Raw genomic sequence first — 27405 nt, forward strand, 5'->3', positions numbered from 1 at the left:
AAGAAAAAAGAATGGAGCAGCCATAATCTGCTCAGTTTACAGCTTTACAAAAAAAAAAAAAAATAGATAAGCATATGCTTTAACAGTACCATTAAATGGACATTTTTTTTTTTTGTCTTTTTGCCATTTCTTGGGCCGCTCCCGCAGCATATGGAGGTTCCCAGGCTAGGGGTCGAATCGGAGCTGTAGCTGCCAGCCTACACCAGGGCCACAGCAACGCGGGATCTGAGCCGAGTCTTCAACCTACACCACAGCTCACGGCAACGCCGGATCGTTAACCCACTGAGCAAGGGTAGGGATCGAACCCGAAACCTCATGGTTCCTTGTTGGATTCGTTAACCACTGCGCCACGACGGGAACTCCTAAATGGACATTTTTAATGACACAGAAGTGAAAATGACTTACAGAAATAGAACTACCCAGGACCAGTTAGGCATTGGTTGTAAAAATTATATACAGTATGATTCCATTTTTGAACTTTTATTTCTTCTTTTGTATATGTTCTTTCTCCATTTCTTTTGTGCATAGTCTTACTTGCGATCTACTTTCCACAACACCAAAAATCTTACTTTAAAAAAATGGGAGCAGAGCGTTTGAGTGGGATAGGTCTTTCCTAGACATTACTTTTCCTTCTTCCTTGATTCGGATACAACTTTTTTTTTTTTTTTTCCCCCAAAAGAAAAATGCACCTGTCCAACCCTAGGTTACACGAACAAATCTTCAGGAGGATACTCACTCACTCACACAACACATTTTTATCGGATGCTTTTTATGCACCAGGCACATTTGTGTAATGGTTATGCAAACAATAATGTAGTGATTTTTTTTTCCCCCTTTCTCCTACTCTTTCTCTTCCCTGCCCTGTCTAGTCTGAAGTTTCCTGGATCCCCAACAAACATTATTCGGGGATTTATGGCCTGATGAAGCTTGTCCTCACCAAGACTCTTCCTGCCAAGCTCGAGAGGGTCATCGTGCTCGACACCGACATCACCTTCGCGACCGACATCGCTGAGCTGTGGGCTGTGTTCCACAAGTTCAAAGGTAATCGCAGCTCATCTCCCCCCCCCCCCCCCCCCGGTATCTGGGAAGGTGTTGGCATGCCAAGAATAACGATCTTCCTGTTTTTTTGGTAATGTGAGGTCAGCTCTTCATGAGCTCACGCCAATGAAACGGATAAGGACTTATAAACAGCATTGAGCATCAGTGCTGCTGCCATTGGAAACATGGTGGAGGAAACCTGGAATGTGCTCATCTCTCTTTAAATAATGGAAGAGGGAAGGTCTGTGTTCATGAGAAAAACCCAATGGAGGGTGGCTGAATGGCTTTATAAGAGCCAGATATCCAATGTGTGTGTTTTTTAAGCAGCTAATGGGGGGTGGACTTTCTCGTATGGATGCATGCATTTATGGGTTTTTTTCTTTTTTTTTATCGAATGATACCCCGATTGCTGAGAAAGCCTGTGAGATGGTGGAGATGGGGGGGTATTGATGAGAGCGTGTTTGAAAATGGTCTTATGGCTTTTGCTTTCACTGATGTGGTGGTTTATGATTTTAAGGAAGTATATACATTTGGCTTTATAAGACGTTCCTTCTAGTCTGGTTAGTTTCTTCCTAACTGTTGTTGTAACTCTCGCTACCACCCCAAGGTCTGTGGGAATATCCCGTGGGAAATTGTGTGCCTGATGAGAGGTGTTCATAATTCTGCTGTGGTTGCATGAGACAAGCGGTCGGTTGGCACAAAGCTTAGACTGTTATTTTAATACCTCTCTCCCAGATGTCTTCCTTAAAGCCGCATTATTTTTAAAACGTTATATTCTCAATATTAGACACATACAATGAGAGAGAATTTTGACAGTGAGATTTTTTTTCTTCTTCTGGTGTCTGTGCTTAAAATCCCTCCCGCCTCTTCTCTGTAGCTCCTTATCCTATGAAGGTGAGATAGTCCTGAGTGATTTTTAAATCGCAGCATTTTCAAACATCACAGGATACTCCGATTCGTTTCTGTTTCTGTTCATGGGCAGAGGCGTCAGTTCCTCACGGTCACCCGCTGCAGTCTCTGCCTGCTTCCTTCAGGGGCCTCCCAGCTCTGGGTAATTGAAATAAAAGCCCTCAGCACCTCACTGAGGGGTGGAGGTGGGGACACGCCGACCTTCAGACTCTTTTCCTTGTCAAGATCAAAACTTTCCTTAGTCGTGTTGATAATGACACTAAGGAAGACATCATGTAGCAAAACGGTCGACCCTGGGTGTGCCTCAGCTTTCTGTCCTCTTTGTGGAATGCCTGGACCTGTCTTTTTAGTTCGCAAATCAACAGGAGCTTGGTGGGCTACAGGGCTCCGTCCGGAGCAGGGACCAGAACGCACGTGTGTATCGGTTTCCCGGTGCATCTCTCTTCAGGTCCCCCGATCATAGCTGTGTGTGGTTTCTGATTACTTTGAACTCACTGGGGACAGTTTTTCTGGAATTATGTGGTGGTTTGTTCCTATTTTCATGCTGATGTGAGGTATTCCGTGATGTGTGTGTTTATCAGGCCTTTGTGGCCTCCTCACTGGCTGTCGCTGGGTATAAGGAGATATCCACTGGTCCCTGGTTCTAAGGAGATGAGCAGAGAAGGGGAAGGGTGCCAGCCGGGATGGGGTGGCCGTGGCGGTGGAGAGGATCGGTGTTCTGTCTTGGCCGGATGAGGGTGGGGGTCCTTGAACAGGTGCCTATATCTCCCTTTAGAATAAAGGACTTATTCCTCCAGCTGCTGGGAGTGCTGCCTGCAGGAGGGCTCAGCTCTCCGCCCCCTTTGGGGATGTTCTCAGGTAAAGAGCATCACCTTGCCTGTGGCCACGCCCCTTCCCCCCCCCATGATTGATGCCTGTGTGTCTTGCACGTTCCACTGTCATGTTCCCTGGAGTTTGCCTCAAAGCTCCATCTCTCCCTCTGCCCAGTCGTGCTGGTTTCCCTTCCCTGTCACAGGGGCTGTTCCAAGAACACTCCCTAAATTATCACCTCCTGCGTGCTCGCTTCCCCAGCGGGTTCTGCTTCCCGAGAAACTCAGCCTGCAGTGCGCATTTAGAGCTGCACATCTCCTTTTGGCTGAGTGTCACTCAGCAAAATCCCTGGAACAGGTGGTCACTCATTGCAGCCTTGTCGCTAGGAAATCATGTTTATTCTGTCCCAGCTTGGACTTTCCACGGTGCTAGTGGGGTTTGGTGGCCAAATCACAACAGTAATAATCCTGGCATTAAATCCCACTTCCCCACCCCCCCATCATCTGTGGAAGTGAAGACTCCCAGGGATCTTGCTGCCCCCACGCTCACTCAAGGACTTGGATTTGGAGACTCAAGGCAGTTTCTGGGGCAGAGCTGAGTAAATGAGCCCAGCTCAGGGCAGGGACACGGAGGATTTGAATGCAAGGAGTTGAGTTATTGGGCTGCATTGTTTTTGTTTCTAGCATCAGTTAGGTCCCCCTGTGCAGAGGAATATATAAGACACCGTGGTTAAGGCAGGGCACCTGCCTTCAAAGAGCTCACAAACAAGGGATCCTGTGTCGCATTTCTCTCTGTCGCCAGCAAAGGAAAACATCAGAGCTTTCCCCATGCCCTCCCTCACTTTTCTGGGAAAATATGGAAATGAAAAGAAAATAAATAAGCTCTTCTCTTTTCCATATGGCCCTCTTTTGTACAGGGTTTGGTGTGTATGTGTGTGTGTGTATGACTATTTTTTTCTAAACTGGAATGATTAGAAGCCAGGTCATGGGACCAGGAAGAAAGGCCTTTAGGACAGACCCACAAATGTAGCAGGCTCTGATCCAAGAGGGAGAGTTCCCCTCTCATAAAAGTAGTGGCCGTTGACAACTTTCCCTGTAAATGTTTTGAGTGGCATGATGCAATTTGGCCTTGTTGGTTTTCCTCTGGTTTGGAACAGCTGGTTAGCTGGGGCTGCAGTGGCCCTTACGTTCAGATACACACATAGGTTTGACTCCTTAAGGATGCTGTGAAATCCCCCTTCCCTAAACTCATTACATGGAGACTCTAGAAAGAAGTGTTTTGGTAAGGACTTGAGACCCTCCGCAGCCTCTGCTGTGGGCAGTTTTGGGCTTCTCTTGGGGATATCCCTGTGCTCCCCGAGACCCGACTTCTCCTAAGTGGCAGGTGCCTCTCTCCGCCATCAGCGTCTGTACCCCTATCAAGCCTGCTCCCATCCCTGGAGGATTTTCAAAGCCAATGACTTTTATTTTTGTCTTTTTAAGGTGGTACCCATGGCATAGGGAAGGTCCCAAGCTAGAGATCGAATCGGATCTGCAGCTGCCGGCCCACACCACAGTAACGCCAGATCTGAGCCACATTTGCAGCCTACACCGTGGCTTGTGGCAACACTGGATCCCTAACCCACTGTGCGAGGCCAGGATCAAACGCACATCCTCTTGGATACTAGTCAGGTTCTTATCCCCCTGAGCCATGATGGGAACTTCAAAGCCACTGATTCTTAACAGAAAGAATCAGACATGCCTTTGATGGCTAGAATGAGAAGTCCTCTGTTCAGTCACATTTACTAAGCTCCTTCTAGCTGCCAAGTAGTTTGCTGACTACTGGGAATGGTGCAAGTTTGTCATCCTTGTGTCAATTTGAGTAGGAGGAGAGAGGCAATAAACAAAACTCAAGTACACAGTATAGGAGATGGGGATTAGCGCTGAGGAGGAAATTAGAGGAGATAAGGATGCCTCTGTGTGTGCTGTTTTGATATTCAAATAGGGTTGTAATGGAAGGTCTTAGATGAAAAGTGACATTTAAGCAAAAATCTGAAAGAGTTGGTAGAACAAGCATGCCAGCTGTCCGGGGGAAGAGTGGAATAGTGTCGTAGGCAGAAGGAACAGCACGCGTGATGTTTCAGGAACTCTGTGGTCTGGCTTATTTGAGGGCTAGGGCGGGGATCAGAACAGAGCAGAGGGATCCCAGGAGGGGCTGGGGCTGGCAGGGTCAGATCGTGGGGCTTTGTTTGTAGGCAGCAGCAGAATATTTCCCTTCAGAGATGTGGGACGCCACTGTCCGGCTTTGAGGAGAGGAGGGACACCGTGATTTGTGCTTTTAGTGGATCCTCCTGGCTGCCCTTTTGAGATTAAGAGAAAGCACAGAAACTATTTCGATGGTTGCAATTATCCAGGTGAGACACACGGTCAACTCAGACCCGGCCGCGCAGTAGCGGTGTGAGACATCATCATATTGGGGGTACATTGTCAAGGTCGGATGGCCGGAGTGTTCTGTGGATCGGATGCAGGGAGTAGAGAGATTGGAGTGGAGGATGTCCTAAGATAGCCGGAAGGGTTGGGTGGCATTTACAAGATGGAAAAGATGGCAAGAAGTGCAGGTTGTGGGGGATGATCAGGACTTTGGTTGGAGGCCTTTTTAATTTGAAAGACCTGGGGCGGAGGCGGGGGCAGGGAGGTCCCTGATGTGGTTCAACCGAAACCAATTGTACCAGTATCCATGAGGATGCAGGTTTGATCCCTGGCCTTGTCCAGTGGCTTAAGGATCTGACCTTGCTGTGGCTGTGGTGTAGGTCAGCTGTGATTCAACCCTCTAGCCTGGGAACCACCATATGCCACAGGTGCAGCCCTGAAAAAAAAAAAAAAAGATAAACCGGGTCCAAGAGAGATTAAATAATTTCTCATGGTCCAAGAGCTATTGCACAACAGAGCTGAGTCCCCCACTCTTGGGCCCCATTGTCTGGGCTGTCTCTGCTACCTGCTGCGTCCCCGCCAGGCTTCCTGGGAGCGGCGTGGAGGGAGGGCATGACCACCACCTGGGAGGCAGGGTCTGCCTCTTCTTTCCTGTGTGGCTGATGATCGCGAGTCAGCTTGCCCCCTGAGTGCCAGCGTTTTACTGCATAAACATTTGGAAATAATATCTGATGTTAGCCATCTGGGGAAGCTGTTGTAAAGGCATAAATAATAAATGCACACCCATAATTTGAAGCTCTTGGAAGACAGCCATGGCGAGTGTATGTATTCATAAGGACAAAGTCCTCCGTTTAAGAAGACCCTACTGCCATAGTGTCGAGGTCTGGCCTCGAAACAGGTAAGGTCAAGCTGTCAAGCCCAGTGGACAATGCCCTGCTGACCTGACCCTTAGCTCCCCGGCGTGGAGCAGCATGTCACGGCAGTGGGCGTTTTGTAAGAATCCAGTCGATGCCCTGTGGATTGATTCTAGCTAACATTTCTAAGCAGTTCCTCTGTGCCAACCCCTCTGTTAAGCCCTTGATGAGTAAGCGCATTTCATTCTCAAACACTCCCTTGAAGTAATTACTGTTAATGTTTCTATTTTAAAGATTTGGGAGCTGATGGTTAGAGAGGCAGCGTAACCGACCCAGATCTCAGCTCTGACATTGCAGAACTGGGATTTGAACTCAGAGAGTCCAGCTCTAAACCCAGTACCCTTTACCGTGACAGTGAAGTGGAGAGTCTTTTTGGAGAGGCTAGAGTCAGACACATGAAAGGACTCCAGCGGGCCATATAATGTTTGTAGAGGGTGGGGCCTTATAACGTTTCTAGAGGGTGGACCCAAGGAGATGTAGGCATGTAGGGACCAGAGGCATGGGGGCAAAATCAGAGGCGTGGGGAAGCGCGGTGTTCCAGAATTTGAGAAATGAGACCTGTGTCTGCAGAATCCCGACCTCAGCTTGTGACATTTCAGAACATTGCCTTTACTCAAGCTGTGAGCTCTCCCCATGGACCCATCACAGCTCAGGAAGCCCGAATCCGGGCTCCCCCAGGGACTCTGTGACCACGGGCACATTACCTGAATTCTCTGGGCCTCACCGGACCAGGAGCCATACCAGCAAAGGCCTTGCAAGAAATGTTCAAGATAACATGCATTCTTCTTTCCACATGGCACTTGCTGGAAGGACTCCTGCCAGCAGCTGTGGGATCATTAATGGGTGTCTGCTCCATTCCCTTGCAGATTCATCCACAAAGCCACTGGGGCTGGGGTGGCTGTACGTATAAAATAATGTCAAAAAGCTGAATATGAGGAACTATGAACGTATTCCTTTTGAAAAGACATTTGTGGAGCTTTCGTGGTTATAATCATATGCCTTGCAGGGGTTTTTAGACACTCCTGGACCTTTCTTCAGGTCTCTTGCCTTCTTACCTGGCCGTGGCCTGCCCCTCTCTCTGACTCCCCCTCTTCTGTCCCCCCCCTTCCCTCCCCCCACCTTTCTCAGTGGAACTGGTGGAGTAGGAAGGCTTTGAAAGGAAGACAGAGTTTAAACCCCTGCTACTCATCAGCAGGATGACTTGGGGTGTTCCTTTAATCTCTCTCAACCTCGCCCCTGCACCTGTGCAAGGAAAATACTGACCTCTTCTCCCAGTGACGTGAGGTCCAAGGGGGTGATTCACTGATCCTGGTACCCAGTGGATGCTCCGGCTGTGGGAGTTCCATTCTCCTCTCCTTCCTCCTCTCTCCTTGCTCCTCTCCCCTTGGCCCCTTCATAACCTCCAGAAGGAGCGTCTCGCTTCCCTCCCTCTAGATGGTGTGAAAAGGACCTGAGACGGCCTTTCAGGATGACCACGTGATCTGATTAAAGAAGGGGGGCCGGGGGGACTTACCCGGGTCAGGGCTTATCTCACATCTGCTCCTGACAGTTCCCAAACTTGAGAGACTGTTTTGCCACAGGGAAGAAAAACAGACATTTTAAAAGCTAAAAAGCGCTTTTAAATGACTGCACCAGCCAGGGTGTGCACGGGGGACACAGATGCACGGTGAGTTCAGAAGGTGCTAGAATTCTGCCGGGAGAGAGCAGAGCGGGGTCTGCAGTCTTTGATGTCCATCCTAAGATTCCATGAAAAGGCTGAGGGATTTCTTCTTGGTCTGGGCTGCGTTTTCAACATTCTCCTGCGTGTTCATGGAGTTCCTTCTTCACCACTGGTTTTCATTGCTTGGGTCTGTTTTTTTACCTTCTGATTCCCGATGGATTTTCCCCTTGGAAACTTCCTGTGGCCCCATCATTTCCTGCTCCCTCCCCTTCTTCACACCTGTTATCCAGGCTGCCCTCCATCCCCAGTCCAGGAATTACACTCGGCTTCTCTCCCATGATGCTTCTCGGTTCTTCCATTTGACAAACGGAGAGGCTCACCATGGGGGGAGCCTCAGGAGTTTTCTTCCTGGCAAAATCGAGGAAGAGGTTTTAATTATTTTTCAGGTTAATGTGGAAGTGGACCTGCCTTCTCTTAGCATATTCGAAACATTCTGTACCTTTCCCGAGCCTCCTTTGTGTGGCTGTTCTGTGAGTTAGGGTGATTGGTACAGTAATCACTGCTCCATAGGCTTCATTTCAGTGGTTAAGTCAGCAAATGACTCTGCCTGGCACAGTCCTTGATAAGTGATAATTCCCTTCCTTTCCTTCTGCATCTTTGTTTTCTTCTTGTTCTTCAGCCTGAAACTCCCGAGAGTTGGGGGCACAGAAGCCCACCCGCTTCCCTGCATCCTTGCTGCCCCCACCGCCTACCTCCCTGCCTTCCCTATTGTTCCATCACTCATTCTTTCACTAATTCATCACCTTTGGAGCCCTTGGACCTGTCCTAGGCCTTGGGGCTAAAATAGTCACTAAGACAGACCCAGACCTGCCCTCATGTTGCGAATTCCTGTTCGATACCATTTGTCCTCCGAGAGTAAGGAAGGTTCCCCAAATGTCCTCCGTCAGAATGAGGCTGGGGGCCTGGGGTCACAAAAGAGTCAGGATTTGTCCTGATTTTGTGTCTCTGTGGGGAGAGCAGAGGCTATGGGCTGTGACAGTCCCAGGACTGGGGTGGAAGCCTGGCTCTCCCATGCATTTTCCCTTCAGTTGCTCAGCCTTAATGGGAATAATATTTCAGAAGCAGAGTATGTGATTCACCCTGTCCTTTGCAGGAATTTGTTACATTATCTCAGTTTAGCTTTTCCTTTTATCTTAAAGTGCGGGGTGGAGGTGAGAGAGAGTGGGCAGGGCTCTGGACTGAAGGAGGAAGCGTGGCATTGGGAGGCTGATTAAAATCTGAGACAAGAAGATCCTAGGGTCTTAGTGGGCCACTCCTTGATTACCTGGTATTGTGAGCTGTGACCGTAGGCTCCCGAATCCTTGTGCTGTTGCTATTTTTGCTTGAGTCTCCTTGTTGGAGTGGTTACCACCTCCTGATGGGCCCAGCCCTCTCCTTGTGGACACTGCTTGTTTCCTGGAAATGAATTTATTTATGTTGTGGGCATGGAGAGAGTGGAGGACAAGGGACCTCAAGTCACGGGACAGAAACATTTTGGATTTTTTGAAAACTTCAGGAAGAGATACCAAAAAGTTTCAGGCTTAAACCTAAGACTGTGGGAAGTGACTCTGCCCAGAAGTCTTTCCTCACGCCTTCAGATACCCAGTAAATATTTACTGAGCACCTGCTTGGTACTGGACACATAAGTAGTGCTTGCTAATGCTCAGGGCATTAGAAATTCATGTGACTAACTCATCCTTATTTGAAAAAATTAGGTCCTTCTGGGACCGTTTTCGAGCTCCCTGCCATTAATGTGAATTATTTTCCTAGAGGGCTTTTCTAACGTGTTTCTGCTCTCCGCTACCTCGAGTCAAGGAGGTTTTGCTTGCGATGTCCCCATCGTGGTTACATGGAGGGGAAAGGGCTGCCCTAGGTCATCCTGGGGGAAGGGAGGGTGAGGGGGCAGCTTGGACCAAAGAAAAGACTGAGCGCCTTCGTGGGAGGGACAGTGAGAAACAGGTGGAGATCAGAGAGCGGGAAGAGGCAAAAAGCAAATAATAGTTCAGTGAATTTCATGGACAAAGACAAAGCCCATCTTTAGAATCATGTGCACAGAAAAAGGGCCGTTCTTTTTCCTTCTTTGTTCTACAAGTGTCTGGGTCATAGGGGATTTTTCCATGAAGGTTAGCTCAGCTCCCTGTCTATAATAGGGAAATAGCAAATCAGATGGGTAGACATGGGACAGCTAAGCAGCAGTCCAATGGTCAGGTACAAGCGTGTTCTCTGAGCAGTGAGACTGAACCGCAAGGTGGGGGGTGGCTTTCAGTATCAGAACCTCCTGTGGTGTCTTTGCCCATGGCCCACTCCCATCCCCCAACACCAGCCTGGACAGCGCCAGTGCTCTGACCACTCTCACTTGAGTGCAGGCTTGCTCCACATCGGCGCTCTTGATATTCTAGGATGGATGAGTCATCCTTGTAGGTAGGGGCTGTCCTAGGCATCTCTAGCCTCTCCTCATTAGATACCAGTCGCCCTCCCTTCCCACGTGTGACAACCAGACACATCGCCACATGTCATCAAATGTCCCTTGCGGGGCAAAATCTGCTCTGTTGAGAACCCCTTCCTTGGTAGCCCTGCTGTTAATAAAAAGGTGTAGGATCAATCCGGTGATTGGGGTGGTGGTGGGTTTAAGTGGCTGATGATGGCTAGTGCCCAAGAAGAGATGAAATCTCCACTTTCTACTGCTTGTTACTGGTTTGTATCTTGGGAGCCCCCTAACCATATGCCCTTGGAATGACTTTCTGAGTCAATCCTGTGCTCATGCTGCTATGGTGTGTGCCTCACACTGCCCTATCCTTCCCTTTTCTACACAACACGAGCCTCCCAGATGCTTGCACTGTGAATTTTCCCCTCTTCTTGTGCCATACTCAGTTGACTAGCCAGGCATGAATTTCCTCTTTCAGAAGATAAATAAATGCATTCATTCCCTTCTGCCTGGAAGGAAATGGGATATCAAGGGAAAGTATGATTGAACGGACCAGACTCAAAGGCATTCCCAGCCCTAGATTTGGGTAGGACTCCCTGGAATTTACAAGCTTCCCTCCAAATGATTAGAGGAACAAATGTGCTACTTTTCTACATGCTCACGAAGAGAGGAAGTCGGCACCTGTCATTCTGTGAACTGTTACAAGGACTCAGGTTTTTTTTCCTCCTAAACCCATATACATAGATTATTAGCAGCATCTAATATATGACAAGGACGGATGTGGCCTGTCAAGGAAGACAAATAGCTGTTCTCGTCTCCTCACACCACGCTGGGCGTGCCCATGTGGGAGTGCAGTGGGCAGGGTTGTGTGTGCTGCTTCCTTATTGAGATGGATGGAGGGGCCACTTAAGGGAACACTGTCAGCCAGATAGGACCATGTGAAATCACTAGCTTCCCTAAAAGCAAAAAGATACATATATATATAGATCATATATATATATATTTTGTCTTTCATCTTTTCAGGGCCACACCCATGGCATATGGAGGATCCCAGGCTAGGGGTCTCATCGGAGCTACAGCTGCCAGCCTACACCAGAGCCACAGCAACTGGGGATCTGAGCCACGTCTGTGACCTACACCACAGCTCACGGCAACACCAGATCCTTAACCCACTGAGCGAGACCAGGGATCAAACCCGCAACCTCATGGTTCCTAGTTGGATTCATTAATCACTGAGCCACAACAGGAACTCCTAAAATTTTTTTTATTAAAGTATCATTGATTTGCAATATTTTGCCAATTTCCACTGTACAGCAAAAGGACCCGGTCATACACACACACACACACACACACACACATTCTTTTTCTCGTATTATCTCCATCTCATATTCTATCCCTAAAGATCAGATGTAGTTCCCTGTGCTATGCAGTAGGACCTCATTGCTTATCCATTCGAAATGTAGTTGTTTGCATCTACTAACCTCAAACCCCCAGTCCTTCCCTCTCCCCACCCACCTTGGCAACCACAAGTCTGTTCTCCATGTCTGTGAGTCTAGTGTAGACGGGTTCATTTGCGCCATATTTCATTTATTTTATGTTAAAGTGTAGTTGATTTACAATGTGTCTTCAATTTCTTTTGTCTTTTTTTTTTTTTATCTGGGGAGTCGCACCATGTCATATGCAGAAGTTCCCCAGCTAGGGGTTGAATCAGAGCTGCAGCTGCTGGCCTATACCATGGCCACAGCAACGCCAGATCTGAGCTGTGCCTGCGACCTACACCACAGCTCACGGCAATGCCAGATCCTTAACCCACTGAGAGAGGCCAGGGATTAAACCCACACTGTCATGGATAATAGTTGGGTCCATTACTGCTGAGCCACAATGGGAACTCCCCTTTGTGCCATATTTTAGATTTCATATTTAAGTAATATCATATGATATTTGCATTTCTCTTTCTGACTTACTTTACTTGTATGATAATCGCTAGTTGCATCCATTTTGCTACAAATTAGTTCTTTTTTGTGGCTGAGTAGTATTCCATTGTTTTATGTACCACGTCTTAATCCATTCGTCTGTCAGTGGACATTCAGGTTGTTTCCGTATCATGGGTATTGTGAATAGTGCTGCAATGAACATTGGGATGCATGTATCTTTTCGAATTGTAGTTTTGTCCAAATATATGCCCAGGAGTGGGATTGCTGGGTCATATAGTAGTTCTACTTTTAATTTTTTGAGGAACCTTCATACTGTTTTCTATAGTGGTTGCACCAATTTACATTCCCACCAACAGTGCAGGAGGGTTCCCTTTTCTCCACACCCTCTCCAGCATTTGTTTTTTGTAGACTTATTAATGATAGAAAAGATATTTTTTCACTAACAGCTATCTCCGCCAGACAAGGAAGCTTAGATTTCTATTTTCTTGTTTGTCTTTTGATGGGTCTCTGGGATGAACAAGGTATGAGAATTTGGGGCTTCTCTCCTTTACTGCTTAGGTACCAAAAGGTCATATCCCACAATAGCCACAATTCTTCAAAGATTAAAAAGAGGATTTTCCAAATATAGCCAATAATCTTTTTTTTTTTTTTTTTTAATGGTGTGATCCTAGGATATAAAGAAGAGACGTCCCTTGAAGGGCTTTGTGGAGGGTCAGGAAGAAGGAAGGGAAGGGGCGTAGGGTAACAGGGATGGAACTTACTTTTTTTTTTAGTAAATTTTTAAAATTTTGCAACAGTTTTTGAATCATATAGAAAAATGCTTTAGATAACACAGAGTTCTCATATACCTTGCACGTAGTTTTCCCTTATTATTAGCCTTGTGCATTCTCATGGTCCCTTTGGAGGTGACTGGCTTTGCTGAGATGCCTGGTACAGTCTAGACCATGCCGTGCAGTCTGGATGTTCCATGTACACTTGTGTGCCCCATCCCCACAACGGTCCTGGCAGATGGCTCGTCCAGTTTCCCCTTTTACAAAAGGAAAATGCTTAATGCTTAAAAGATCAAACCAGAGACCCCAATCGTCTAACTTGCAAGTGGGAGAGCCAAGCTCTCAGCATCTTTCTTTTGTTAATTGAGTCCACTGGTGTTGAAGCGCTTCTCCTGGTCATTTTTGAAGTCGGAACTGAGCTGTAAGGTTGGATAAAATGATATGCCCGCCTTCATGAAGATGCACTCGAGTTAAGAATTCAGAAAGGCAAATAAATACCAAGAAAGGACTGTGGTGCGAGACGGGAGGCCTGTGCCAAGCCCAGGGCTGCCATCATGGAGGGAGGAATTAATGCTGAGGGTGGAGAAAGACATGGTCACTCACAGCATAAGATCAGTTGGTCCTGGGATGGGCTCAAGATCTCCATATGGGAAGTCGGGACCAGGGAGAGCAAAATGGACCAAAGTCACAGCGGGGGTTCCCTGTGGCTGGACCATTTTGCACAGAGTCCAGTACGGGGAGATGGCTTGGGAATGTGATGGAGGATGGTGACGCAGGCAGGAGCTGGATCCCGGAGGGTGTGGTGCGCTGTGGTGTGCATGCCACACGAGGGAGTTTGGGCTTTTCCAGGAGACAGTGAGAATCTCCCGACGGTGTCTAAGGACAAGAGCGATCTGGTCAGGCTGGTCAGGCCTCAGTATAGAAGGGTGCGTGTGCTGCAGGAGGGGATGAGCTGGATGGCGTAAAACCACAAACAGTCTAAGATTAGCTGCCCATGTCAGTAATCCAAGAAACAAATGATCCGTGCCTGACCTTCATCAGAGGTAGGATCCCGCAGTAGGATCAGTTTAAAATGGTGGATAACAGAAAAGAAAATCACGGACTTGGAAAATAGACCTGTGGCTACCCAATGGGAGAGGGAGGGAGTGGTTGGGATCGGGAGCTTGGGCTTATGAGACACAACTTAGAATAGATTTACAAGGAGATCCTGCTGAGTAGCATTGAGAACTATGTCTAGATACTCATACTGCAACAGAACAAAGGGTGGGGGGAAAAAATGTGTACATGTAAGGATAACTTGATCCCCTTGCTGTACAGTGGGAAAAAAATAAATTAAAAAAAATGGTGGATAAGATGTGGTCCAGATAAGACGTGGTGCAAGAAAGAAAGATACACAGATGACCCTCCTTTCCCATTTTAGCAGATTGGGTGGGGCGTGCAGGAGAAAGTGTAGCTTTAGGGTGAGAAAATAAGGTCAGTGCCCATCTCTGCGATTGGGTGGTGGTGACTGTTTATAGAACCAATGCTGCCTCATAATGTAGTACCTTTGTGTTTCAGTGTGCGCCAAGTTCTGTCTCAACTGCTTCAACACCCATGACCCCTTCCACAGACATTGGAGGAATGTCTCTTTTTGCTTTGGGAAACCATTTCTCTCCTTGTCTCAGTTGGTTTCCAGGGTGCCTAAGGGGTGGTAATCCCACCCCCCGTCTCCTGTCCAGCAACAGGACTGTAGCCGTCTCCTTGGCTGTGGTGTTTGGCCCAGCCTGGTTACTGAGCCAAACACGACTAATGAGCATAGGCCAAGGAGTTTGCTATAACTTCAGGGTAAGATTTCCTACTATGATTACTGAACTATGAGAAGGTGAGACCAGAAGCTCCATCGGTCACTGTCATTGTGCCTGGGGTCCCCAAGACCACCTCTAGATTCCGTGGTTTATTAGGAGGACTTGCAGAATGCAGCACGAGTCAGACTCGTGGCTGTGACTTATTCCAGCAAAGGACATAAAGCAGAATCAGCAAAGGAAGAAGGTGCGTGGAGTTAAGTCCGGGGGGGGGGGTAACGAAGCTCCACCTTCCAGAACCTTCTCTCAGTGAAGTCACAGAGTATACACGTCATTCCTCCAGCAGTGAGTTGTGGCAGCATGTGTCAAATACTGTCCACCCAGAAAGCTCATTAGAAACTCAGCACCCAAGGAGTTCCCACTGTGGCTCAGCAGTGAGGAACCCGCCTAGCATCCATGAGGTCATGGGATTGATCCCTGGCCTCGCTCAGTGGGTTAAGGCTCTGGCGTTGCCGTGAGCTGTGGTGTAGGCTGGCAGCTGCAGCTCCGAATCAACTCCTCGCTTGGGAACTTACTCATGCCGCAGATGTGGCCCAAAAGAGATGAAAGAAAGAAACTCAGCACCCAAGATTTTTATTGGGGGCTGGTCACATAGACCCAAAATTCTAGACTCCCGGGGGAAAGCAGGTATTGACCCTAAACCACCACAATTGCACAGCTGGTTTTAGACCCTCTGGGCCCTTCTTAGCAGGGCTTAGCGAGCATCCTCCTGGAACCCACAGCCACACCTGCCAGCCAGGGTCCACCTTTACGAGCAGGCCTTTCCAAGGATGGCGGTCTCAGGCCTGATGTGTAACCTCTGTCTTGCACAGCCACTCAGAGAGTGAAAACACACTGGAAGCCAACAGAGTCCAGATTCTCTTGTGTTGCAGACTCTCATTTCGGACATGCCAGCAGCAAAGTTCCCTTTTTTAAAAATTTCTTAAGTCTGTTGAGATTTCCGGTGCTTGCGGCCTTAGGGAGCATGCTGGCTAATAGAACCCATTCTAAATAAAGTGGTCTTTTGGGGTTCCTTTTTTTCCACAAATCCCCATCACCGTTTCCCATCTCAGGCAGACACGGACCTCCTCCTCGGCAATCACGACTGGCTCATAGTAGACATTTTTAAATGCTGACACATGCACACACACATTTTCTGTTTAGCATTCTAGAGGACTCTGCCGTCTAGATGGGAAAGGTAGATTTTTGCAGCCTATTTATCCACAAAGGTGACCTAGATTGAAAGTGTGACCCCGCTGAATATCTGACTGATCTTCGTTTTTACAAATTACTTTGCCCTGAGAAGTTGGCCGCTGCTCCTTCTAAGTAGTGCCTCCAGTGCTGCCTCTGTCCTGGGCTTTCTTCCTTGTTTGGCCTCATTAATTGTGTCATCATTCAAACAGATGAGGTGTGTGCCTTCCTGGAACACCAGTTAAAAATTAAATCGGTGTTTGTCAACATGGAAAGGTGACAGGTTGAAAGAGAAATTTTCTCTCTGCTCTTGTAAGGAAGCTGTAGGAAACCAAGGAAGTTTTAGTGTCTTCACTGGCCTGCACACACAGGTAGCAAATACAACGGAGGGAATCCTCGAGATTGTGAACTAGTGCATTCCTTTTTTTTGCAGGGGTAAAGAAAGACCCAGAAGGTTAGAGTTTCAAGAAGACTTAACTTGGATACAGGTCTCTGTTCTAACCATTACCAGCCTCTGGCGAGTCACTCAGCCTTTCTGATCCTTGTCTGTTCAGTACATATTTATTGAATGACCAGTGAAGACATGAATGAATCTGTAAAATAGGCTCGACTGGGTGATCTCAGTGTTCCTTTCAGGTCTGTGACTCTTAGACACATTCACACTGTTAGAAGCAGAGCCGGAACCATATACAGTGTGAGTCCCTTTGATGTCTGTCTTGCCCTCGTACCCTGCGTTTATCTGCCAGCACAGCCTGCTGGCTCTGCCTTCAAGGTATATCCCAATCCAAGCCTTGCGGATGCGAAGCAGTAAGTTACAGTTGTCCGCTCTTATCTGCAGGGTTATGTTCCAAGACCACCGGTGGATGCCTGCAACTGTGGAGAGTACCCAACTCTGTCCATAGTATATTTTTCATGTATCTACTACTTCGGAAAACGTTTCCTTTCTAAGTCAGGCACAGTGAGAGAGTATCTGAATCGCCAGCCTCACCACTCTTGCTCTTGGGGGCCGTTGTTCAGTAAAATGAGGGTTACCTGAATACAAGCATCGTTGACCCCACGACATCCTGTGACAGCCCATCTCATGACCAAGGCAGCTACTTAGTGACTGGTGGGCGGGACACCCTGGACAAAAAAGATGCTTCATGGTCAGAGCAGGAGGGCGTGCAATTTAAAACTTATTTCTTTCTGGAATTGGCCCTTGAATATTTTCAGGCCACAGTGGACGGTGGGTAACTGAGACCGTGGACAGTGAAACCGTGGATACGGGGTGGGGGCGTGCGGGGAGGGATTCTGTATTGAGTCAACAAAATGAGGCCCTCAGCTTCTGCGGCTCTTGGGGGTTTGTAGTCCTCTTCCTTCCTTTTCTACTCTCAGGAAGGAGCAAATCACAGATGCCCTGGAGTCACTGAGGGGGCTTGAACCACTGAGATCATAGCCCGGCGTGAAACACTGTCTAAGGCAGGAATGGAAGCGTGGGGTACAGGGGAGCGATGAGATCGACCCCCCGAACCGAGGTCCATGGGAATTTAAATCTCAGCCCAGTGGGAATCTCGGAAGGTAATATTTGGCCCCCAGACCCTGGCTCGTTCTGGCCTCCCTCTGGAGACAGGCTTGGAAGTTGTTGCAGTGAGGCATGAGGTTCTGAATACCTCTTGGTGCTTTTCAGGACAGCACAGAGTGGGTGCACATCCCCACGTGTCTGTGGGTTTTTAGAGAGGCACCGATGGCATATGACGTCAGCTCTGGAATTTTTATTTTTAATTTTAATTTAAGGGAAGAAAATCTGTGTCCTTTGTAGAACCCTAAGAAGAGAATTCCAGACAGGACAGGGGGAAGGCAGCATAAAGATGTCCCCAGGCATTATCTTAATAGTGAAGGAGCTTCATCCTTAGAGGCAAAACCATGAATTTACTGGACCCTTTCAAGACGGCTCCATCACAGGCATCAGTAAGTTCACTAGGCAGATCCCCTTTATACGTGTGTGTGTCATGAATAAAACAATGCATATCCATAGCCCATAAAGAAGAAAATAAAACTCCTCCAGTGTTGCTACTACTTAGAATTGAGTGTTGTTAACATTTTAGTGTACTTCTTTTCAGGCACTTCTCTGTGCACATAAAATTTTTTTTTTTTTTTAATGTGTAAACTGGGATTGTATTATAATGTTTATAGATTATTGTTTTTTTCTTTCACTTCATATTGCAACCATGTTTTGCCTCCTGGTATTCCATGGCATGGCTGTGTTTTTCTTATTTGTTTCTTCGGGTCTTGGATTCTTGGGCTGTGTCCAGTGTTTTGGGTTTTCTAAAAAAGACCAAGTGCTAACCTTCTCTTTTGAACAGTATAAGGCTGTGACCCAAGGCTGTTCATGTACGGACCTCTATAGATGCTGTGAGCTCAGCATTGCAATGTCGGGGTTACAGAAAGAGTCAGATATCTCTGCTTCCAAATCCCACCTGGCTGTGTGATCTCGAGTGAGCGGGTTAACCTCTCCCTGCTGTACATTCCTCGCAAGAAACTGGGTACCTTCTCTGCCAGTTCACAGAGGCTGACCTGAGGATTGGACCAGATCGTCTACCTCTCCCTTCCCTCACTTGTCCCCAGGGCGTTTGTCTTCCACGCTGGCTGCGGGTTAGAATCATCGGGGAAGCTCCCTGAGAAGAATAATGACCATGTCTACCTCATAGCGACCAGGTCAGAATGTCTGGCCTCGGTACCAGACGTCCAGACTTTCCAAGCTCTTTCTGTGATGCTCAAGTCCACTTGGGATCAAGACCCACTGCCCCAAAGTTAGAGACCCAGGATCTGCTAGCTATTACAGCAAAAGAGACATTGTGTCTTGGCGGTTTCGTCACAGCAGTGGCAGGGCAGGGTAGCATTTGGGAGAAGTGTTTGGAGACAGGATTAAAACCCTGGCACTTGTGCCTCCCAGGGAAATGTGCCAACCTGTTTATTTTGTGTCAAGAGCTCAAACAGTGATCAAAATCCAATCCGACATCATAAATACCAGAAAAGGTCAGGACTGCGCCGGTTGTGGGATCGAGCACACACAGCCGTGCCGGGGCTGGCACCCAGTCAACTCCAAACTTTCAGCTGGCACACAGTGCAGGGGGAAGCGGGTGGGAGGACTCGACCAGGCCCAGGCTCTTGGCACCCCAGCTACAGAATGGAGGTTCACATGGCTCTGTTTCTTTTGCTGAAGGAGGAGAAATGCCATTTTCTCAGTGGTGGTTCTCCTTGACTCATTAGTGAAGTTGGCATGTGGTTATTTTGTAACTTCTCTGCAAATATTCATAGAAAGAGAAGGGGAGTGGAAGGCGGAGGTGTTAATGTTTGCTGAGTTTGTGTTCTCTGCAGGCCTTCCCATGATCGAAGGGACATCCCCCTCAGCCCAAGTCCACCACCCACAGAGCAACGGAGCTTCCCAAGTCACATGGCCACCAAGTGGCGGAGGTGGGGATTTTGTCCCAGGTCAGCAGAACTTCAAAGCCTGCATTTTTTTCCTCCAGGCTACACATCGTAGTAGTTTGGGGGATTTAGTTAGACCATTTCTGGATAATCAGAATTGTGATGAGGAGAAAGGCTATTTAAAGGAACTTTCCATGTACATTTGTCAGGCCAGCCAAGATGATGGAACAAGATGTATTTGATCATTTCCCCCTTTGGGTTGACATGGAAACATAATAACCCCACTGGCTCCTTTAAGAAAAGAGCATCCTGAGTTCCCTTGTGGCTCAGCAGGTTAAGGATTCTGCATTGTCACTGCTGTGGCCCTGGAACTTCCACGTGCAAGGGCATGGCCAAAAAAAGAGAGACAGAGAAAGGAACAGAGCATCCCAGTCCTCAGGGATGGCAGGGGTATGAGTGTGAGGTACAGATGCCCAAGAGCTTCAAGAACTTATCTGCCAGGCCTTTTATTAAAGAGCTAGTGGGAGTCCATTGCCAGGCCTTTCTTGCTCTTTGTATCTAGGTAGAGAGAGGTAGGCCCTCCAGTACCTTCATTAAAAAATACTCGTGTGTATATACATCTATATTTTTTTTGTCTTTTTTTTTTTTTTTTTTTTTTTGCTATTTCTTGGGCTGCTCCCACAGCATGTGGAGGTTCCCAGGCTAGGGGTCGAATCGGAGCTGTAGCCGCCTGGCCTACACCAGAGCCACAGCAGCTCAGGATCCAAGCCACGTCTGCAACCTACACCACAGCTCACGGCAATGCCGGATCCTTAACCCACTGAGCAAGGGTAGGGATTGAACCTGCAACCTCATGGTTCCTAGTCGGATTCGTTAACCACTGCGCCACGACGGGAACTCCTCATGTGTGTATATATTATACACACATCTATACGTGTGAATATATAGACACATTCTATAGATGTATAACTAAAACAGTATTTTCATAAAACAGTACTCAACCATACTATGTTCAGTTAAATCTTATATTTCTTGTCTAATGTGTTGGGTGTATTTTAATTTTTTAAATGCATATCAAACTCACTCAGTTACTTTCATAACCCCTTAATGTGTGGCAGACTCCAGCATCGAAAACATAGGGCTAGAAGTCTCTTCAGATGCCTTTTAACATTGTGTTAAGCATTCTGCAATTCAGCAGAGCTGCCTATAATCATCCATGTGCTAGAAGGGGCCATAGGGATCTCATTTAGGCTGCTTCCCTCTAGCCTGGCAGACCTCCACTTAAATGACCTAACATTCATGGCAGTGTCACATACAGTGGTGGGCACATAGCAGGGGACTCCATATATCTCATTTTCCTCTCCTCCCAGGCAGGTATCATGTTTTATTCATCTCTGTATTCCTTGCAGCTGGTATATGCTCGGTACTGGGCTCCATAAATTGATGGAACAGAAATGAAAAAAAAAAATATGTCTTGCATCTCTTTTTTACTTCACCTTTGAGGAAGACTTCACTGTCTGCCCTTTATCATGCAATTCCTTTAGTTTTTTAAAGCCTGGTTTCCGTTTCATTCAGGCACATGTCTCGCATGACCTCCTCTGTGCCAGGTAGTGTTGGACATGGAAGGTACTAAATAATCGGGAAAGAAAGGGAATCCTGTAGAAATGGACAAGGGAAAGGAAGAAGCAAAAATAACTGCAAAGTTACGTGGTTGTTGCTCGTCCAGAGAGGTTGCCAAAGTGCTGTGGAGGCAGTGAGGATGGAGAGCCAGTTCTCCTCCGGAGTGGCAGGAAAAGGATACAGAGGAGAAGCCCTGGAGCTGAGCTTTGAGGGTTCAGTAGGAGTTTGTGAAGAGCAAATAGAAAGGAGTTTCAGGCGGAAGAAACACCTTGGAGGAGGCGTGGAAGACTGATCCTACAAGGTGGGACACAGTGACCATGGGTGTGGCTAAAGCTCAAGGTTCATGCAGAAGCAGGTATGCAAAGTGCTTGAACACTTGTCCCTCAGGTTTCAGACTCTGGTCTGAATCCCAGGTCTTCCTCTTTCTCCCCCTCAAAGATATCTTCATCCTAATCCCTAGAACCTAAGCAAGTTGTTATCCATGCGAAAGGGACCTTGCAGATGGGGCTGAGTTAAGGGTCTTGAGATGGGAGATTATCCTGGACTATATCGTGAACCTTAAATATAATGAGTGTCTGTGATGTAATAAAACACACGTATTTGGCCTTTGTCCCTGATTGCTGACATGGAGCTCCTAAACTCTTTGGAATTTCTTGTATAATAGAAGCATCTTTTATTCTAATAAGGTCACTCTTGACCTCTAGATAGCTTAGGGATGGGGCTGGTCACCAGAAAGACCGAGCCATAATTAGACATTTGGAACCTTCAGCCATATACCCCCAGCCTCCAAAGAGGGGAGAGGGGCTAGGGATTGAGTCATTTACCACTGGCCAGTGATTTGCTCAATCCTGCTATGTAATGAAGCCTCCATTAAAAACCCCTAAAAGGCAGGATTCATTGAGGTTCCAGGGTGGTGAATTCAAGGAGGTGCTGGGAGGGTGGTCTACCCAGAGAGAGCCTGGATGCTCCGTGCCCACCCCCACATCCCCGCCCTCTGCAGCTCTTCTGTTTGGATGTTCCCAGGTTGAATCTTTTATAATAAGCTGGTAATAGTAAGTAAAGCTCTCTTCTGAGTTCTGTGAGTCTATCAGGTTATTAAATCTGTAAGTCAAGGATTGTGGGGACCCCCACATTTCTGGCCAAGTTGGACAGAAGTATGAGGTTATTTTCAAAGGCTGTTTAGATATTGCACTTGTTTTCTAATGGCCGTCACAAGTTACTACAAGGGTTCAGATGCTTGCGACTGGCATCTCACAGGACAGAGCCCTTCCCCCTGTGGGATCTGTGCCAACTCCAGGTAGTAAGTGTCAGAACTGAATTGGGTTGTAGGACACCCAGGGGGTGTGTAGACAGAGAATCGGCTGGTGAGGGAAAAGCCTACATATTTAGTGTCACAGGTGTTGTGAGTGTAAGCGGTTCAGAATGTCATCAGAAGAGGGGAGAGAAGCAGATTTGACTGCAGGGTAAAGCGACGTGATGATGGAATCAGTGGCTGGAGTGATGCACTCTGAGGATGGAGGAAGGGACCACGAGCCAAGGGTTGCAGGTGGTACCCAGAAACTGAAAAGGACTAGGAGTCGGAGTTTCCGCTGGGAGCCTGGAGAAGGATGCAGCCCTGCAAACACCTTGACTTTAGCCTGGAGACATTCTTTCCTGACCTCCAGAACCACGAGGTCATAAATGTATATGGTTTTAAGCCACTGAGTTTGTAGTAACTTGTGACGGCCGTTAGAAAACAAGTGCAATATCTAAACAGCCTTTGAAAATAACCTCATCTCTTTAAACCTGGTGCATAAGAATGGGGATAAATGGGAATAATCCTACAGAAGGGGCAGCCTCCTTGGGTTTTCGCCAGGCTATGTAATGTTAATATGGGGCTTAGCCAAAGGCCAGGAAGCAGATAAAGATGAGCCAAGAGAAGTCATCACAGATCGTATTGAAAGTCCTTGTTGACCTGTCTTTGTTTCTGGCAAAGCACAAGGGCAAGGGACCCCATCTGCTGAACCATCTCTGCCTCCCCGCGCCTAGCACAGGCTCCTACATGTTTAGCTTTCTGTAATTAACTGGGAAGCAATTGAATGCAGGCTCTGTTTTATTTAAGGGTTCTGAATCAGGGCTGGAAAATGAACAGTACAGGTGGGCATTTATAGGAGTTCCCTGGTGGCTTAGGTGGTTAAGGATCTAGCATTGTCACTGCTGTGGCGAGGGTTCAATCCCTGGCCAGGGAACCTCCACATGCCGTGGGGGGTAAAACAGAAGACAATGTATAGAGGGATGGATGGCAGGTAGGGAGGCCAGTGTGGCCGGCACGGTTTCCCAGGTGAGAGGTGATTTTTCTGCATATCTGGTTAAAATCCCACATATTGTACTTTCATGCTCAGATCCTTCCCTTCTGTTCTCAGGGCAAGACAACAGCTGCAAACTGTCCTCACATGGTCTCTTCTCTACCATTAATTTGCTCTTCCGCCTTCTCTTTCCAAGCAAAATGGCCCAAATTATTTTGGCTTTCCTTTGTTCAGGGTGCAGCATTGCAGGGCCTTGCAGCTGTTACAGGCGATGGCCTGGAGGATGAGTTCGGCTTGCACATGCGTTTTAAGTGACCCACACATACTTTTTAAAAAAATGCGAATTGTAAAACATGGCAGGTTGAACACATGAGCTTATTTGTATGCCTTCCCAAAGTCCACTAAATTGGAAGGAAAAGACCTAGTTCACAAGGACAGAGATGAGGGGAAAAGAGAAGACCAGACAAGGGTGTCACCAAGTCTGGGAGCCAGGATGCCAGGGAGGCGGGGACTGGCAGCTCAGAGCAGCGATCTGATTGGGCAACAGGACAGCAAACAGGTGAGGATAGCAAACCTCAGACAAGGCTCAGCCATGAGAGGCTCCGGGTGCCCTGAACACAGCATGAAATGGGTCTGAGTATGAGACAGCCGGGCAATAGCCTATATGAGAAACAGTTGAAACCCCAGCCCTTCCTTCAGGGCTGTACAGCCGGACAGCCACCCCTCCCCACCCCACAGGGTGCTGGAGCTTTTTTCTTGTGACCCAGTGCAGTCATGTGGCTCAGGATACAGCCCACCATGCACAGATGGGGCTGGAGTAAAAACGGAAAATCTGCATCCGAAAAGGGGAGACCCCTCAGCCCCCTCCTCTACTCAGAGCTTCGGAGGTCTGGGGCTGGTTTTATATCCTCCAGACAAGAAATTGTATGATGTCTTTGGGGAAACGACCCCGCTAAAGAGTCCAGTCCTGACACTGGGGGCACCGCTACCTGCTGTGCTCATATAAGGTTGTTTTAAGTTATTGCTCTCAGTTTCAAACCCACCCTTCTGGACTGCGCTCTGTGAACCGAGCTGGGACTCTGCTAACATTTCTGTGCTGCCAGGGGCTCCTGGGAAGGTTGACACTTTGGGGCAAGGGGGAAACTGAGGCTGGCGGGGACAAAGGGTCCTGTTCCTGCTTGTCCACTTTCTGTTTCTGGCGGAACCATCCCGGCCGGGCTTCCTTACCTGGCTATGCAGTGCACTCCAATCTGCAGCCGTGCGTTGGGGTGCTCCCTTCTCCGAGGCTGGGTCCCTGAGCTGTGGGTCCCCCTTCCAAGCTTCAGAAGTCTAGTAATCCTGATGTCTTCATGCAATTGGCCCAACCCTAAGCATGGCAGTTGACCCTCGTAGGTGCTATTTATGGGGTGTCTCAGTATCCATCCGCCTTTTGCTCTTACAGTTCCCTATACCTGGCTAGCAAGTCTTTATTGAGGTCCCTCTGTGTGGGATGCCTGTTTCTGGACTGGACCTTGGTGGAGGGACCCAATAAAAGTCCAAGACTTGCTTCATCACCCTCTAGTGAATGCCAACCACCAAGAAGCCCATCCCCATGAGATGCTGGTCAAAGGGTATAAACTTACAGTTTTCATAGGTTTGAGGAACCAGTGTGCAGCAAGGTGATGATAGCTAATACTACGGTCGCTCCTGTACCTGAGTGATGCTAAGAGAGTAGATCTTAAATGTTCTGACCGCAAAAAAAGAAATGCTAACTGCGATGGGACAGAGGAGCTAGTTAACACTCTGGAGGTGACCACTTTGCAGTTTATAGATGTATTCAGTCAACACATCCCACACCTTAAAGCCACCCAGGGGTGTGTGTCAATTACATCACAATAAAGCTGGGCGGGGGGCTAGAAAAGAAGCTCACCGACAGACCAAAGCTGCCCCCCCATCTTTAGTGCCACACTCCCCTGCATTGTGAAGAGTCAGCAGATACTGGAGGGAAAAGGGATGGAAAAGTCAGAAGGCAGTTTTGACAGATTGAAAAAGGAAATGGCTAAGAAATGGAGATAAGGCAGAGGGGCGCGGGAAACTTCCCCCCCAAAAAAAAAATTAAAAATCTGAAATTTGTGTCCCCAGAGAAACTAGCTATTTCGGTCTTAAAACATGAACAGATCCTATTTTTTCAAAGGGGTCCTTCAGAAGACAAGCGCTCTAGGAAATTAAAGATATGAGAACTGACATCTTACAAAATGGTCAAAAGTTTGAGTCAAGGTTGAGCAGTCCTCACCCAGAGAGTGACTCAAAACTGGCCAGCTTTCGTTGGTTGTTTTCTTGATTCCTTGCCCTGGAGTTTCATGTGGTCCCCTTCAGAAATGGGGGTAATGGATGGTAGTTTTTTGAAGATTCTCTGATTGTTTTATTAGTGAAACACTGTATCATATGAAATAACCTTACCTTTAGAGTCCTCTGCATGTTATAGTTTCCTACTGCTGTTGTATTTGAGTTTCTTGTGGCTGCTGTAACAAGTTACCGGCAATATAAATGTATTTTCCCATTTAAAAAAGTAAAGTAACACAAAGACAAAGATCTAGAAAATAGGAGATGGAAGACAACTAGAGGATCAATTAGGGGAATTTCTATATCTGATGAACAGGAGATGAAAATAAGGAAATCTATTTTCTTTTTCAGAGCATGCATTTCTAGATTGGATGGGCTCACCAGATGCTTGGTACAATGAATAATTAAGAAAGACCAAGGCATATCCTTGGGTGGGAATTTTTGACCCCAGCACTTAGTAACTCCAGGTGTTAAGAAAGTTACTAAGTAGTTCTGGGCTTCTGTTTTCATGTAAATACAGTGGAGATGATAGTACTTATTCCCTCATAGAATGGCCTAACCATTTTAGTAATAGCAATAATAGGTACTAATACATAAATAGTAAAGGTTGCTTAGCTCCATATCATTGTTTAACAGGGAACCTCTAAGTTCTTTCTCTTTTTTTACGTTTTTAAAAAATTTTTTTAATTTAATTTTTATTTTATACTGGAGTACAGTAGATTTACAATGCTGTGTTAGTTTCAGGTATGCAGCAAAGTGACCAGGTTATAGCATATCCATTCTTTTTCAGGTTCTTTTCCCATAGAGGCTATTACAGAATATTGAGTAGAGTTCCCTGTGTTACACAGTAGATCCTTGTTGACTATCTATTTTATGTATTTTATATACACACACGCTTAATTGGCTTTTATTTACTTTTAATGGCTTTTATTTTTTCCATTATAGTTGGTCTACAGTGTTCTGTCAATTTCCTACTTTAGATTGATTTACCACATTGTGTCAATTTCTGCTGTACAGCAAAGCGACCCAGTCTTACAGATATAAACATTATTTTTCTCATATTGTCTTCCATCATGTTCTATCTATCCCAAGAGACTGGATATCGTTTCCTGTGCTGTGCAGTCATTCCTCATTGCTTATCCATTCTAAATATAATAGTTTGCGTCTGCCAACTCCAAACTCCCAGTCCATCTCCCTCCCTCCCTGAGATTCTTTCAAATGACTCCTGAGAAAGAAACGAAAACAAACGTTTATGGAATGCCAAGTGCCAGTCCCTGGGCTCACTTTTCTCCCCTTTGTATTATCCCACTTATTCCCGGTAAAAATCCACAAAGTCTGGGTGTTTGCATTGTATTGAGAAGCAGAAGCTTGGGGAGCACTGCCCGAGTTCACAGCCCCTGTTATCCTCTGAGAAGGGGGATTGCTGCAGAGTTTCTGAGGGGCCCTGTGGGCAGATGGCCCCTTCATTGTCTAGTGAATTTAAAAACAGGAAGGTGTTCAAATAGAATTCAGCTGATAGCAGTACTCCCAAGTGGAGTCCCGTTCTTTCAGGCATGGCCAGGGCCACCCGGCAGCTGACAACATTAATAAAATTGTCAGGCAGCTATTAGAATAGCTTAAAATTATCCAGATCTTTATAGGTACCTAAAAAGGCTGAACAGCTCTTGCCTTTGCTCATAAAATGAACATCTGTTAGCTCCCAAAAGACTGGTATCTGTGAGTCATGGCTGGACGTTAATCGCTCACTCCTGTTAGGCGACTCAGTTATATATTAGGGTTTTTCCCCTTTCTCTAAAATGGTCCCTAAGTAAATGCATCTGCTTGATGTTTCTTTGTTCTAAGTATTTTTACC

At 47.1% G+C, this 27405-nt stretch overlaps 1 protein-coding gene across 2 annotated transcripts in view; it reads left to right on the plus strand.

Annotated features, from left to right (window-relative positions):
• The window catches only part of LARGE1 (LARGE xylosyl- and glucuronyltransferase 1), a 604219-nt gene that overhangs the window by 361494 nt on the left and 215320 nt on the right, over positions 1 to 27405 (plus strand). For both annotated transcript variants that reach the window (XM_047786443.1, XM_047786442.1), the window contains exon 6: positions 870 to 1041. In XM_047786443.1, coding sequence (XP_047642399.1) covers positions 870 to 1041 — 172 coding nt within the window. The remainder of the gene's footprint in view (positions 1 to 869; positions 1042 to 27405) is intronic.

Source organism: Phacochoerus africanus, chromosome 7 (assembly GCF_016906955.1).
Source record: "Phacochoerus africanus isolate WHEZ1 chromosome 7, ROS_Pafr_v1, whole genome shotgun sequence".
NCBI lineage: Eukaryota > Metazoa > Chordata > Mammalia > Artiodactyla > Suidae > Phacochoerus > Phacochoerus africanus.